Source organism: Nesoenas mayeri, assembly GCF_963082525.1.
Source record: "Nesoenas mayeri genome assembly, chromosome: 4".
Classification (NCBI taxonomy): Eukaryota; Metazoa; Chordata; class Aves; order Columbiformes; family Columbidae; genus Nesoenas; species Nesoenas mayeri.
The window spans coordinates 75,652,195-75,668,525 of record NC_137540.1 but is presented as its reverse complement, the minus strand read 5'-3'; the positions used below and the strand labels follow the sequence as shown (position 1 = coordinate 75,668,525).

General features: G+C 46.2%; 1 protein-coding gene across 1 annotated transcript in view; it reads right to left on the bottom strand.

Moving 5' to 3' along the window:
• Positions 1 to 11,381: 11,381 nt before the first annotated feature.
• The window catches only part of ATRN (attractin), a gene marked incomplete at its 5' end in the record, with an annotated part of 175,113 nt that continues 170,163 nt past the window's right edge, over positions 11,382 to 16,331 (bottom strand). Inside the window, 2 exons of the mRNA XM_080343966.1 lie at positions 11,382 to 12,012; positions 13,415 to 13,529. Coding sequence (XP_080200092.1) covers positions 11,888 to 12,012; positions 13,415 to 13,529 — 240 coding nt within the window. The 3' untranslated portion in view covers positions 11,382 to 11,887. The remainder of the gene's footprint in view (positions 12,013 to 13,414; positions 13,530 to 16,331) is intronic.

The following is a 16,331-nucleotide window of genomic DNA, read 5'->3' as shown; positions in this document are numbered from 1 at the left end:
AGGGCCTGTTGGGATAGGACAAGGGGTGATGGTTTTAAACTCAAGGAGGGAGATTCAGGCTGGACATGAGGAAGAAATTGTTGTCCCTGAGGGTGGTGAGAGCCTGGCCCAGGTTGGCCAGGGAGGTGGTGGGTGAACCATCCCTGGAGACATCCCAGGCCAGGCTGGACGGGGCTCTGAGCAACCTGAGCTGGTGAAGATGTCCCTGTCATGGCAGGGGTTGGACTAGAAAAATAATAGATGTAGAGAACCCTACTCAAAAACTAAAGGGGATGGAGGAGACCTGCAGAGGTCACCGATGCCATTACCATGTCCCGCAGCCAGACCCATGGTCTGGTTATACTTTCTGGCAGATTTATCTTAAATGATTTTTCACAATTTCAGTGACAGACATTGTCATCTCCCCTGGATTTAGATCTTAGGTGTTAGTTGTCTCTAAGAGTCGTGGGTCAAAGAGACCCTCGATTGTGGTATCCTCTCAGGCCTCATTTTTTGGGAGGCTGTGTAAGGTGACAGCCAGCTACCACAGATCATATCACAGAGGCATTGCATCAGAAGGACAAAAAACATGGAGACAGTCTGCTGGGATCTGTGAAAAAACCCATGCAGTGAGTTAATTTAAATGGGTGTCTGCTGGAGGGGTTTCCTCCTCATGCCCTTGATTGAGGGACCTCAAAAATACCTGTGGAGTGGAGGTTGAAGGTTCTAAAGTGCATTCCCGGTCCGCAGCCTTTGTCCTACGTGGTGAATTTGCAAACAGCACCTTTCGAGCACCATCCCAGGCCAGGTCCTGCACTCCTGGGGTTCCCCGTGGTCTGGGGATGCTACAAAATGAAGAGGATAAAGCTCAGAGCAATGAGCCTCTTGCCCAGCAAGAAAGAGCCAGGGGCTTGGGATGGGCAGTCATACATATATATATACACCTTCAAACCTGCATGACTTTTTCCTGATCATTTCACCTTTTTTGCCGATATTTAATGTCAATTCTCCCTCCAAGCTCATTCATGAATCAAACTTTGCAAGTAATGATGGCTTTTGAGCGGTGCTTTTGAAGGCAAAAAACCCAATTCCATTCCCCCTCGCCCACAAACACAGGCGTGCACAGGCCGGTTCTTTTCCCTTGCGAAAAGTCAGCGATTTTTTTTCCTTAATGAAATTTCATCTCTGTTGAATTCTGTGAAATGAACCACGGAACTTGATTTTTAAGTCTCTTAATTAACCACCAAAGTCATAGCGGCTGCTTTGTAAAGGCGAAGGACTGAGAGAAGCAGAACAGAGAAAGGAAGACAATTTCCTTTTAGGAATTACTCCATACCTGGGGACTTTCAAAAGCACAAAGAAGAGTCATGAAAAAAAGAAGCAGCCAAGTTTTCTGTAGCCAAACTTTCTGTAGCCACTGAACTTTATTTTTTGGCTGCTCAGCATTGTTCCCAGTGGTTTGGCCATCCTGAAAGCCCATAAAATATTGTGTATGTACAAATACCACATCATTGCCAAAGCGAGAGGATGAGCAGGGAAGGAGACACCGTGTTGGGGAGCAGATGCTGGAGCAATAACTCTGCGGGTGGTGGGGGATGCTAAAGGCTGTGTGTGCATGGGGAGGATGGTTGATGTCTGCCTCTACTACCGGGGTGTAACCTGTACTTATCTCTTCTGTACATGTCAATATTCAAACATATCCATGAATAAAGCACACATGCATTTTCCTGATCCCTCCTTGCTCTTGTCTGCGATGCGGGGCTGGCCGTGCCCATATGGCCAGGCTGGTGCACCCGTCAAGCTCGGTGGTCCCACACCATTAAGGGCAGCTGGAAGAAATGGAGGGGATATCCTGGGGGGGATTGAGGATCAGATGCTCTGTGCTAGGCTGGAAACCCAGCTCTGATTAGCTGCCTATCAGCCAGGAGGGGTGATGGGTGAGAAACCAACTCTGCCAAGACAGCTTGACAGAGGACAAGAGGAAACGGCCTCAGGTTGCACCAGGGGAGGTTGAGGTTGGATTTAGGAACAATTTCTTCCCCAAACGGCTGTGGGGCATTGGAACAGGCTGCCCAGGGCAGTGCTGGAGTCACCATCCCTGGAGGGTTGGACAGATGGACATGAGGTTCTCAGGACATGGGGCAGTGCCAGGGGTGGGTTATGGTTGGACTCTATGATCTTGAGGATCTTTTGCAACCAAAGTGATTCTATGATTCTATCTGCATCTTCAGTCCAGCCTCTCAGGAACCTTTTCTCCTCCACTTCCCACCTCCTGACCAGAATCAGCTCAGGATCTTCTCCACTGTTCCCTTCCCACACCTTCTGGCCCTGATGGAGAAGTCTCCATCAGGGCTGGACAGATGGACATGAGGTTCTCAGGGACATGGGGCACCGCCAGGGGTGGGTTATGGGTTGGACTCGATGATCTTGAGAGTCTTTTCCAACCTAAACAATTCTATGAGAGCTGCCAATGCCACTGGGAAAGGGACACGCACCCACCCGAGCCCCGAGCCTGCTTCTGCTCTACATGAGGGTGACATACGCAAAGCTTTGGGAACAATTTTGGGGAGATTTAGCTCAAAGCTGGCGCCAGCGCAGGAGGAGGGGGCATTGCAAGGTGCAGCAGCAATGGGAATAATTGCACACCCGCAATTAGTGGCACGCGGAGCTACTGATGCTGAGATGTCACCGTGCAACCCGGAGCAGGGAGAGTGGCACTAACAGGGGCGGCTGGAGCTGCGCCCTCCCGCAGGGCTCGGGAGGAGGGGATGAGGAGGAGGAGGAGGAGGAGGAGGGTGGCGCTTCACGCCAGCCGGGGAGACTTTTGTTCAAGCCACAAACATCTGTGAGTTATTTTTGGCACCTACAAAAAATACCAAATCACAGGGAAATTGATTAGAGGCAAATTGAATGTTTTCTTGCCAATTGTGGGTGAAAAAAAAAAATATCTAGAAAACAGATGTATATAATATTTATATAAAAATACCAAGTGAAATTCAAGTTGGGTCCTAAACACAAAGTGAGTTCAAGGTTGCATCTTTTCCTCCTGAAAACCCTGTTTGTTTTCATGCACGTACGAAGCAGCTGAGGATGCAGAGAGGCAGTAAAGCCTGAGTGTTGGGGCCGCACTCGGGACCCTCATCAAAGCCGTTTCCTTCCCTATGGTGGCTGTTTCAGCGTCTGGGGTTTTGCCGACATAAAGGAAATTTCCTGGGAAAGTTGCAGCTGGTTGAACCTGAAATGTGCTGTGAAAACGCCGCAGGTTTGATGTATTTTCCCTGTTTCTCGGCAGGTGGCTGTTCGACCAAGGTCAGCACCCAAAAAGCTGGTGGGGGACGGTCCAGGGCCAGATGGGGGTGCCAGCAGCTGCTGGGTTTTGGGGGACTTGGTCTTGAAGGAGACTCCTGTGTGCTGGGTTGATCGATTCGGGGTGAAGCACGGTAAGAGCGTCCCTGTCCTGGATCATTGCAACTGGCTTCCAGCAAGCCTGGAAATCACCCTGTATTTAGGAGATTTTGGAGCAGAAGCATCACTAATAGCTAGAGGGGGCTTTGTCTGACCCTCCCTTCTATCACATCTCCAGGTCTGGATGTGGTTTTTTGGGGCACAGGCTTTAGCTATGACAAAACCAAGCCACACTCCAACCATCAGCACAAGGACAAACACCAGAGCAAGAGCAGGTGAAGTGACTTTCCCCAATCCCAAGAGAAAAATGACCCAAACCCTCTGGATCCCTCGGGGGAAGAGGTGAGCCTGGGGCATCTCTGGAGGTTTGATTATAAAACCCGATGGGAAACAACCACCCCCCAACAACCACCCACCATAGACGCAGCACAAGCGAAATCCCGCAGCCGATGTACAACCGCTGCGAGGGGACGGTTAAAGCAGAAACAACGATTTACCATCCGTTATCTCCACGCGAACGGCGCTAATGTGCTGATAGGGGTGGGTGCATCTCGCTTCGGTTATTAAAATGTTGTCTTTCCGTGCTGAGTGCAGAAACGGTGGATGTCAGCCAAAGGGAAGCGGCTGCGGAATTAGCTCTGACATGAAAAATGTTCTAAGCGCTGCTTCTTTTTATATTTATTTCCTAAGGAGTAATGGAAATGATTTCTGGTGGGAGCAGGGATGGTGTGGATGGTGATAGTGCCAGTCACGCTGTCGGGGGCACGTTGTGGCTGCAGACCTGATAAAACAGTCGGCGAGCTGTCGGTGGGATGGATGGAGAAACGCGGGCACCGCGGTTATCTCCACGCTCTCTGCTTTCATTCCCCATCATAACGATGCTTTGTGACGGGCTGTCACAATCCAGACCTCCCCACTAAAGCTCTGCTTCTGAAATAAATTCAAGGGTTGGCGTGAGGGCTCAGGGGAGATTAAAGCCCACCAGCCCATCTCCAGCTGGTGGAGACACCTGAGTCCTGGGGCACCAGCCAATAAACTCATCAGGAGGTCCCACCAGTTATATCTTATTAAAAGATCCCCCCACCTTATGCCTCTGCAATATCTCAGGATTTTCATTTTGTGGCTCCATCCCCTGCTTTGTTGCTACTCAATTAGTTCAGAAACTGAAGCCCGCAAGGAGAAACACCAAAAAACTTGTGCAAATGCTATTTTTCCAAAACGGTACATTGTGCTGGCTGTGGAGCTGTGGCTGGACTGACTGTATTTCTCTTTCCTCCCTTCTTCCCATTAACAGGGAACAAAAAGCAAGTGTTCATGCTTCCATCACATCAACAGCTGATTTTACTACCAACCAGCAATGTGTAACCAACCCAAGACTCGCCCCAAACGCCACCTTTTACTTGGGTAAGGTGAAAAAACACCCAATCCAACCCCAAATCCAGGCTTTCTGTAGGGTGGTTGAATTAAATTGGTTGCTTGGTAAAAAGCACTTAAAATTGCTTCCCCTCTTTCTGTAAACGATGGGTATTTAAGTCTTGTGGAAATGAAAGCTGCATGACAAATACCTCTCTGACTCCTTAGCCAAGTGCGTTTAGCAATGATGGGTGATTGCAAAGAGCGTTGTCCTGATGGTAGGCAGAGCTTTGGAGAACCTCCACACTCTCTTCCATTCATTCCCTGCAAACCTCTTTTCTTTGCTACAACACAAGAAGAAAAGAATCAGAGCAGGGATGAAATACGGTCCCATCCATCTACGTTTTCTCCCGCTGACCAAAATGAGCTTAAACTGGCTTTAAACCCACGACCCCCTGCCCACTCCATTTCCAGTGTGGACACACCACGCTGTGATTGCGGGCTGGCGTGTTCTCGGCAGCGATTTGGCATCCAGGTTTAATGCAGCGGGATGGAGCAGCGCGACGGTCCCAGGAGACGGCGGTGACTGAAACCTTCATGGCTCATAAACACCAGGTTCAACTCCGCTTCATCCCAGCAGTGCTTCGTTTCAAAGCTGAGGAGCGACATAAAAATCAATGGAGAACAACGCATTGCGTCTCGTTTCTCCTGGATGCCGGGTGGGCACACATGGGCTTCCAAAGGGTGGGAGCGGTCACCCCCGATTTAATTCTCCTGCCTTTTGTGCTCCTCTGAAGCATCAGCTGGCACCGACGTTTGATAAGGTTGCAAACTCATTAGCAAAAATCTTCGGTCATGCAGCCTCCAGGGTTGTCAAGTTTTTCTCTTCTGATTCAAAGAAAGGAGCGATTTAGTGGGAAAATCAGCAGTGAGAGCAGGAATGGGAACAGGCTGAGATTTTTAAGTTCTGTTGGGCTTATTTAAACACTGAATGCAGAAAGCCTGAACTTTGGGACAGTAAAACAGTCACCAAACCAAATAAAGACCAGTTCTATCCTAGCAGGAAGGGCTCATAACCCCAGTGCTAGAAGGTTGGAGCAAATGAATTCCTGCTTCAGCCCTGACCATCCCAGATGACCTGCAAGGAGGATGATCCCTTTTCCTCTAGTGATGACTTTGACACGTCTTTAGGGTGCTTGTCCTTTCCAGTACCATTCAGAGGCATCCTTGGAGAAGATAATAGAATCATCGAATGGTTTGGGTTGAAGGGACCTTCAAAGTTCACCCAGTGCCACCCCCGTCATGAGCAGGGACATCTTCACCAGCTCAGGTTGCTCAGAGCCCCATCCAGCCTGGCCTGGGATGTCTCCAGGGATGGTTCATTGAAGTGCTGGAGTGGGTCCAGAGAAGAGCAACAAGACTGGGGAAGGGACTTGAACACAAGCCCTATGGGGAGAGGCTGAGGGAGCTGGGCTTGTTTAGTCTGGAGAAGAGGAGGCTCAGAGCTGAGCTCAGCACTCTCTAGAACTACCTGAAGGGCAGTTGTAGCCAGGTGGGGATTGGGCTCTTCTCCCAGGCATCAGCAATAGGACAAGGGGCCATGGGCTTCAACTCTGTCAGGGGAAATTGAGGCTGGCGATTAGAAAGCAATTCTGTGCAGAGAGAGTGGTCAGGCATTGGAATGGCTGCCCAGGGAGGTGCTGGACTCACCGGCCCTGGAGGTTTTGAAACTGACACTGGACATGGCACTTAGTGCCGTGATCTAGTCAATGGGCTGGAGTTGGACCGAGGGTTGGACTTGATGATCTCTGAGGTCTTCTCCGACCCAGTCCATTCTGTGATTCATCCACTACCTCTCTGGCCAACCTGGGCCAGGCTCTCACCACCCTCAGGGCCAACAATTCCTTCCTCATATCTAACCTCAATCTCCCCTCTTTTCAGTTTCAAGCCATCACCCCTTGTCCTATCACTATTTGCCCTTGCAAAAAGTTCTTCTGCACTTCCAAGACCAGTGACCAGAGCTTCCATCAGGCACCTTAGGGCACCACCACCATGGTAGAACCTCATCCTCGCCATGACTCTTAAACACCTCATTTCTTCCTTGTATTTGAGAAAAAGGGGGGAAAAAGAGAAGAAAAAGCGTTGAAAAAAAGTATTTAACCAGATCATCTACTTTTTATTTCAGAGGAAAGATTTGCATTATTTACTCTTATTTATATACATGTACTTCACATTTTTTATTTAAAATGCACAGACCTCCCAATAATTTCCTCGTTCCTGCTTTAAATTAGCTGTTATTTTACAATACAAAAAATTATACCAAAACCTGCAGTCCTAAATGTGTGTATGTATAACACCCACAGTCCCCAGCAATGAAGTAGTTTACAATGCTTGCTCATATTTACATACGAATGCAATAAATGCTAAATTATACATATTAACAAACTAAGCTCAGGTCTGAACACAGAGAAGAATCGTAAATAATTACAGAATAAAGGAAACAAACCAATCCAGAATGAAATTAATTCAAGGATCCTGGTGTAAAGGATATTTATTGTGCACAAATTCTAGAGTAATAGAAAACTCTGTTTTTATTTTCTTTTTGCCTTTTTTTTTAAAAATAAAAATATGGACTGACATATGTTACACTCCTCCACATTATATTTTTCCTTCTTTCTTCTGGTGAGGTTTGTGGAGTCAAAGATAAATGGAGAGGAAATGTATAAAGAACTGTAGTACCTGGAAGACGCACAAAGATAGTCCATGAGTAGTGTTAGAACAAAGTGATAAACGGAGCAAAACTTGTGATGCAGAAAAGAAATCAGCGTATACACGTCATTGTAGTATTCTTGACACGGGAAACTCCTCTGATTTAAGCAGCTATTGACAGAAAAAGTGTGAATTTGGCTAAAATTGCCAAGACCGTGTCCGAAAATGAGAAACCTGCCTGTCCCTTTGCTCCCGCATCCCCAACGCTCCGCGAGCGTCTTCTCTTGGCATTCAAAACAATGACTTTCCCTCCCAAACCTGCTCTGCAGCTTCGTTCGCATTCCAAAAGGTCCGACCCTCTCCTTGCCCTTCACATGGACTATTCTCAAATGGAGATCTAAAGAAAAAGGAGAAAAGAGGCGGCGTCTGCAGCTTATCAATGGGTCAAAAAGCTGCTCCTGGCACGTCAGGTCCGTTCTTTGCCTTCTCGCAAGCTCAGGGCTGGAAAACCCCTCATTTTTGGGGTTTTTGCAGGCTCAGAGATGCAGGTGATGCTCTGTCCCTAACTCGGGGTCTTGCAGAAAAGGCAAAGCAGCAGCTGTGAACATCTGGAGCTGTTACGGGTGGAGAATCAGCGCTGGACATCCAGTGGGTTGTGGGGAAAGCCCCAAGTTTTATCTCAGCCTTTTATTTATCTCGTCGGTTCAGCCAATTTAGGGCCAAGCTGCCATTTGTAAACCCAGGGATTACGTAGTTTGGTAAACGTTGACGGCAGAGAAAACGATGTTTCTGAGCAGTATTTAGAACACAAACTACCCCTATGGAGTGTGTACCTCCCAACAGGGGCCGTCACGTTTTTATGGTGCCATACCATCACATTTTGGTACATTATAGACTATGAATTTACGCCAATCACAGGTATTACCGCACCGCGGATAGCTTTATTTTGGCAATTTCAACACAGAGCATTTAAGCCCAGGGAAAGCGGCAATAACTCAAAAGTTGTGTCTCATAAATCTTCTTGTATCCAACATCTTGACCCATAACGTGTCGGGGTCTCCTGTCGTGCTACAAACAGTCCAAAGAAATGGTGGGCTAAAAGACACGGAAAACGGTGAACAACCACGAGTTATTTGGAGATCCAACAGAACCGTTGCTTTCTAGAATAAAAGGGCTACAGCATTTCTGATTCTTTATTAATTTGGTTTTAAAGGCTGCTCTCAAAGAATAAAAATGTTCTGGGGGTTGAGACCTCGAATGCTGAATTTCAGCCAGTTATAAGCACTTGAAAACAGTGTTTTTGAATGGAAATCACTGGCACAGTCTTAATGGCAGAGGCTTAAACTGCTGACTTAATCCTCTCAGTAATTACTACTCTAAGTACTTTTATTACCTGTCTTCAAGCGTCGTTTTTTTGCCCCTTTCAAATGGAAGAGCCGTATTTTCCTTCTCTTACACATTTAAGTGAAATGCATTTGAATACATAAAAGTCAAGTTATGCCTCCCTGCTTTATGCTGCAAGATACCACGAATATAATTTGATGTTCCTTTAAAGCTCTGGGAAGTCACCTAATACTCATCAGATGAAGAAGTTATTAAGACAAAACTCATACATCGTTTAAAATGCATCAAAAATACATTCAATATTTTTTTTTCCTGGTTTATATACACTTTCAATCTTTCCATGGTCTGCACGCTACTGTATAGTTTATGTACAAGTGCAAAATCAGTGTATTATTTGTCATTTATTTACAGGTTCTCCCATGAAATGAGGTTCCTCTTCCCCCCCATCACCTCCAAAAGAAATAAACCCGCAAATCCTTCACTTTTCATATTGGCCTCGTGATAAACAACCGCAATTCTTCCTCCCCACATAGCCTCTATTTTACCTTCAAGCTGGGATGAAACTGTTCACAGCAGAGATATGTATGAGAATCCTCTTTTTCCCTCATCGGTATGGAGATAAGATGCAGAACAGAGCTATGTCCTAAAGGAGCTGTTTCATTTTCTTTATATAAATAAGTCTCATTCCTTTATTTATATATATTTTTTCTGGTTTGGCTAAACCTCAAAGTTTGATCATTTTTACTCGTTTTTGCAATATCTAACACGTCACTTTTGTGGCTGCACTTCTCTAAGCTTTGGAGACCAGACAAACAAACTTTTTGAAGGGGTAAAAAGCCCGTTTATGTCTTTCAGTTAAAATCTATCACCCCTCCAGGCCTATTGTCCTGAAAGCTGTTTCTGCCTAGGAAAACCTAAGCAACAACTTTAAACACCTGCTTAAGTGCTGTCCTAAATATGGAGACTTAAGCACAAGAGCCTTCTCAGTTTGGGTTGACAGTTCTCCCAAATAATCACCTTGGAGAAGCAAGAAGACATCTCTGAACACGGGGATGTGCATCACAACCGAAAACAGGGACATTAATAACAGCGGAGGCATTTTAGTCCAGTATTATTTCTCTAGTTCAGGCTTACCCGATACACGTAGTAAGTTGAGGAGATGAATCTGTCTGAGGTAATCTGTGCATTAGTCAAAACTTAAACTGCCTAAACCCATTCACTCTGTAAGACAAAGCTCCCCCCTTTCCCTCCAATAATTTCTTTTGCCCTCCTAATTTCTTTCCCCAAGAGCGCATTTAGACTTCTGGTTTAGGAACAGATGCATTATATATATGTACACACACATATATGTATTCGTTAAATGATACATTAAATTATAATCCTAGTACACCGCGGTGTTTAAACCTGCAGGCTGTCGCCCATCACCACTGTCTGGACACGTACAGCAATTCGCATCTTTATCGTGATGCTGCTCCAAAGAGCTTCTTCAAACTGCTTAAAATAACAAAAAATTAATTAAAAAAGGAGAAAAGAACAAGTGGTTGATACGTGATCGATCACCCAAACGTGCGCACAAGAAGATGCAGTTACTTGGGTTCATTTTGGAAAAGGGAGCGTTGATACCTCGACAGAAGATTCAAGAGCAAATTCCTCCGCTCACGTTCCAGAATGAAGGGAGACGTTGGGTACCAGCACACACAGGATTGGGTTCAACCCAACCGTGAACCTCAAAACCACAATCCCAACTAGTCAGAGTAATTCAGAGGGTTTGGTACAGCCCCCAATAGCCAAACTTTCCCTTTGCTGTTCGCAAGTCCCTCCCTTTCACCAACAAACCACCTTCTTCAACATCTGAGCTCAACCCAAATGGGAATGACCAGTAACTGATCCTGTAACGCTCAAACCTGGGGCCAGACGAAGCTGATCTGCTTGCTTTTTATTTAAAGTTCTATTTTACTTCATCTTCAAATGATCTGGTACCCAGAGTGTTGCTTTTTACACCCTGTAAGGAGATGGAGCAAATCTCACCCATCCAGGAGGTACGAGGGAGGCAAAGAGGCCAAACGGGCAAAGAAAATCAGAAGAAATACGATGTATAGGACCTGGAACACAAACCGCTGCTATTAAAAGCGCTGGTGAAACCAGTTGTTTCCTATGAGATACTGAAACTCTGCTTCCCTCCAGATATTTCCATTTGGTCGAGTAGTTTTTGGCAAGTCAAATGCCATTTTCTCCTGACCGCACGTGATGTATTACAAACAACACAGATTGCTGTGGGTGACTATATGTATGTGTGTATACATATATTTAAAAGGAATATAATTATGTCAAAAAGAAGGTGTGTAGCAGGTTCCTCACTCCCTAGATCTGTTCCAGTCTAGGCACTTGTGTGTGGTGTACGCCAAGCAGGTTAAGACGATGTAAACGCCGAGTCCTTCAAAAGCAAAATTCAACTTCTCCAGGTATTTCACATGGTCTGAGCTACACACGACATCAACCTTTAAACCATCCTTCTGTGTTCCTGATGTTCCAGACCAAGACATCTACAAAAATACTGTATCTTGAAGAGAGTTCCACTTAAATAATGAGGGAATAAACATATAATATTAAATGAAAACAAAGGATGAAGATGCTTTGAAGATTAATAGTAGTGTTTATGTGTTGAGAGCTGACACCTGTAAACACTGCATCTTTTTCTTTTTTTGTACAGTTTGATAAATACATGAACTACAAAGCACTTTCCATGTATAAACCTGAGTGTCATTCATATTGGACTACGGTTCTATTTACAACTGACCATGAGTGGTGGCGATCGGATGTTACGGGACCTGCGAGAAAACCATTTTACTTTAAACCTGAAGAAAACAAAGGAGCAATCTGAAGCCACGTGTCAGTAAAACTTAAGTGGAGCAGTTGTCAAATCAAGCCGACTATCACGCAGATGAGAGAAAAACTTGGGTTCAAGGAAGTTGTGTTTCTTTATCCGAGCGCTTCTAGTCTCTTCTGACACAACTTGGGAATCTTCCTCCTCCTCCTCCTCCTAGGTATTACTTTTCTGTTTTGTTTAAAACCCGCTACAGTTTCTGATGTCCATGCATCAAATACAGGTTCCTGGCTGTGCAGGGGGCTGCTGTTTCCGATTTCGTATGGCGCCCGATTTCTCTTTGTAGGCAATTGGCATCTGTTGTGAAATGTCCACCAGCGCGCTGGCCACCGCGAGACCTGGGGCGACAAAACAACATAAGTCACGGAACGAAACAGCCACAGCCGCAAATCCTCCCGCCGCAGCTGAGAAAAACCCTCCGAGCCACAACATCAATATCAGTTTTTGAGTTCTTCTTAAAAGAAAAAGCAAACTAGAAAGGAATTTTGGCTTAAGAGATTAAACTCTAGCGGCTATTCTGAAATAAGCTTTTAAATATTGCATGTTTTATTGAAAGCAACTGCAGTTGAAAAAGCTGGAAATAAGTGTGGGTATTAATGGATGTAAAACCCATGATATTGAAGGGGGGCGTCTTTCCCTGCACCTGAAGATGGGCTGGAATAAATCCTCAAAGCACACATGCAAGGAGGTTTCACTGAGCGTCCCCAACATCCACCATCTCCCAACAGATCCACAGACAAACCACCGCTGGCCATCTGGGATTTATCTCAACCCAGCTCACAACCAAACCATCCCATCCCAGCTCACACTCTTTTATTAATGCTCTGCTTCACCGTGCTCACTGGGTGCGGGAGAAAACCCAGTTAAACCACAAACTGCTCAGGAGATGATGTCTCAGTGCCCTACATGGAGGTTCGAGTGAGAAGGGGCTGAGAAGAAGGAAACATCAAGGTGGATGGAGAAAACTTCTTTGTTGAGAGCTGCTAAGAGGAGGGCAGGGATGCTCTGAAAGGACACAAGTGTGATGGAGCGGCTGAGGGAGCTGGGGGGTTCAGCTGGAGAACAGGAGCTGAGGGGAGACCTTCTGATCTCTGAACTGCCTGAAAGGAGCTTGGAGCCAGGGGGGTCGGGCTCTGCTCCCCAGGAACAAGCGCCAGGAGCAGAGGAAACAGCCTCAAGTTGCGCCAGGGGAGGTTGAGGTTGGATGTGGGAACAATTTCTTCCCCAAAGGGCTGTGGGGCATTGGAACAGGCTGCCCAGGGCAGTGCTGGAGTCACCATCCCTGGAGGGCTGGACAGACGGACATGAGGTTCTCAGGACATGGGGCAGTGCCGGGGGTGGGTTATGGTTGGACTCTATGATCTTGAGGGGCTTTTCCAACCAAAATGATTCTATGACTTCACATCTCTATATAAACAGAGCTGGGAATGAAGGGAATAGCCTGGGAGATAAGTTAATTTCATAAGTCCTGCAAACCTGTCTGTACCAGATCCCCCTTTCTCTCCAGCCACAAATTAAATTGTAATCCTAATATCAAACATTCATCCATCAACTGACCCAAGAAATTGATTCAAACATCAGGTCAGAAGCTGGCAGGGCCCGAGTTAGCAAGCCTAAAATAACCCAAGCGCATCCTCGGCCACCGTGTGGATACAGGATACGGGATCAAATCCGAAAGCGTGAGGTGACTGTGAGGTTGGGGAAGGAGCAGAGAGTTAATACCAAGCCAATATTCCTCACCTGACTGTCCTGGCGGCGGGATACCCCCCAGTCCTCGAGGCAACCTCACAAATACAGAGAGAACGGCTGCTTTGTTCCCAAAACAGGGCTCCAGCGCTATTGGCTTTGGTACAGTCTGCAGCGAGGGAAGGAAGAGGAGAAAACAACCGTCAGACAGCGCATCGCACCCTCCCGCTTCCCCAGCGGCGTCTCTGCTTTCAGATGGCAACAGCTTCAGGGCACGAACCACGTTTCTGTGCTGGGCAAATCTCCAGCACGTAGCCAGCAAAGCAAAAATCAGCGTTAGTAACAATCAAAACTCTGACTTGTCGCAAAAAACCCCACATTTATTTAATAAAAATCTAGCGATTAAAAAGTCAAGGACTGCACAAGGCTTGTTCGTCTCCCTAAATGCAATAACAAAGGAGCAGCTTATGCTAAAAAATAGGATTGAGGGTTCTTTTTTCCCTTTGAACCCATCGCAAACACCTGACCACTGCGATTTGGTGGTTCAACTTCCATTTCCAAAGTTTAACTCTACGTGACACATTCACAGCACTGTCTGCATTAACATCGTAAAGAAACTCACCCCCTTTTTCACTGCTTTTTGCTTTAAGCTGTGTCCCGTCCCTCCCTCAATTTTGTCCTTCATTTCTGTTCTTTCCCATGACGTTCATTTCCAATGGTCCATCTCCTTGACCATTGTTCATTTTCCAATGGTCTCCTTGACCACTCTGGACAATGTTCTCTGGTTGCTCTGGGGGCTGAAAGTGCTTTACAAGCCTATTGGACTCTATTGGCCTTTTTTAAACTGAAAAGCGGAGGATTCAGTAGAGCAGAGGACCACTTTGTGATCCTGGCTCTTAGGACCTGTCCTATCTTTAGATGGACTGCTCTTTACATGCTTTATTGAAGCCCGGTTACTTTGAATACAGATGCTTCATGCTTACATTGCAAATGTGGATATGAAATAACATTTTCAGATAAAATGTGAATTATTAACTATGAAAATACAATGGGTTCCCACCCAAGGAACAGGGGACTGGATCCCTTGCTGACCCTCAGGGCTTTCAAACTTCATCTTCCCGCTGTATCCGAGTAGAGATTTTATTTGAATGATCAACAGCTCATTTCAATATATCATTAGAAAGACAAAATGCAACAGCACAGCCCAGAAACTCAAATGTGTTCTTACCTAAGCTGGGCCCTGATCGCGCACACAATTGCACGCGATCAGCGTTATTGTGGGATGGCACAATAGTAAAATGAGGATTCAAGTCTACACCTATGAGTAGAGGCACAAAAGAGCGTGTTCTTTTGTTCCGCACAAACACGAACAGCTAAGAAACACTATTCTGCCTGGTACACTCTGTGCTTTCTGATTTCTTGTTTAGTATGGACAAATAGTACCCTGGTACTAATGAAATAATTATTGCTTTTTCCATTAGGCATAAAAAAATGGTACAACTGTACTTAAACGTTCAACAGACACTCAATGCAATGCAAGACACCGAGAAAATGAACAGGAGTCAAACAATGCTATTAAATTACTGCTGCTCAGTAAAAGGGAGGGGGGGAAAAAGAGATGACAGAAAGCAAAATGAAACTTAAAATTGTTTTCATATCTCATATTTACTGTAATGATTGCAACAACAATTTGTTAGTCTGTGCAAGGTAGATAAATACACATTCTACAGGCTGTAACAATGGTGGCTGCCGTCTGCCTGCTTTACGACTGCAGATTTCTTCATCTTCTCCTTTCCCACAAAGGGATCAAACTCAGAATAATGTTTTTCCCACAATCAACCAAGCACACCCTGGTGCTATATCCCACAGGCGACTCAATTACCAGAGGTAATGGAGAGAGCACGAGGAAGGCGACTGCAGAAATACAGCCCACGGGCTTCTGGGGTACAAGTGGGAGCGTGCACCGAACACAGCGTTTCTTTTTCTTTAGGAGAAAGCCAAGGACCTTACTTATCCCACTGATAATAAAACAGTCCTGCTGAATCCCGGAGGTCAGTGCCAGGGTGTTACAGCGAGAACCCTGCTCATCCTCAGCACTGAGCAGAGGGAGCAGCAGAGACCACGCAGAGAAGTGGTGGTGGGAGGAAGAGAAGGATGAAGAAGCAACTGAACAAGCTAAAAGATTATGTTTCCTAATCCCTTTTCAATGTATTTGCTTTTAACTCCTACTGGATTAATGGCCACGAAGATGATCTGAGGCTGGAACAGCTCTGCTGGGAGGACAGGCTGAGAGAGTTGGGGTGTTCAGATGGAGAAGAGAAGCTCCGGGGAGACCTTAGTGCGGCCTTTCTGGACTTAAAAGGGGCCGATAAGAAAGATGGGACAGACTTTTGAGCAGGGCCTGTTGTGATAGGACAAGGGGTGATGGTTTTAAACTAAAGGAGGGAAATTCAAGCTGGACATGAGGAAGGAATTGTTGCCCTGAGCGTGGTGAGAGCCTGGCCCAGGTTGGGCAGAGAGGTAGTGGATTAACCATCCCTGAGACATCCCAGGCCAGGCTGGACGGGGCTCTGAGCAACCTGAGCTGGTGAAGATGTCCCTGTCATGGCAGGGGGGGCACTGGGGGAGCTTTGGAGGTCCCTTCAACCCAAAACATTCTACCGTTTTAATAAATACGCTTCTGAAACTCCATTCCTTCCCCAACATAAATTGTTCAGTGTAACTCTACTCCAATACGCTTCATAACATCACGGGGACACTCGGCAGCAGGGCCATCACCCTCCAGCCAATACACAGAGACAGAAGGCTGAAAGATACTTCTCACGGTCACCGAATCCAGCTCTTCACTAATGCAGGTGACTGTACACAAAAGTGCAATGTTCTGCTTTAAAAGTTACACTTGCAGCCTGTGCATCACCCCTGTGAGACCTTTCCAGAGGCTCCTGCTCCTGGATCTCACCGCTCTGGTACC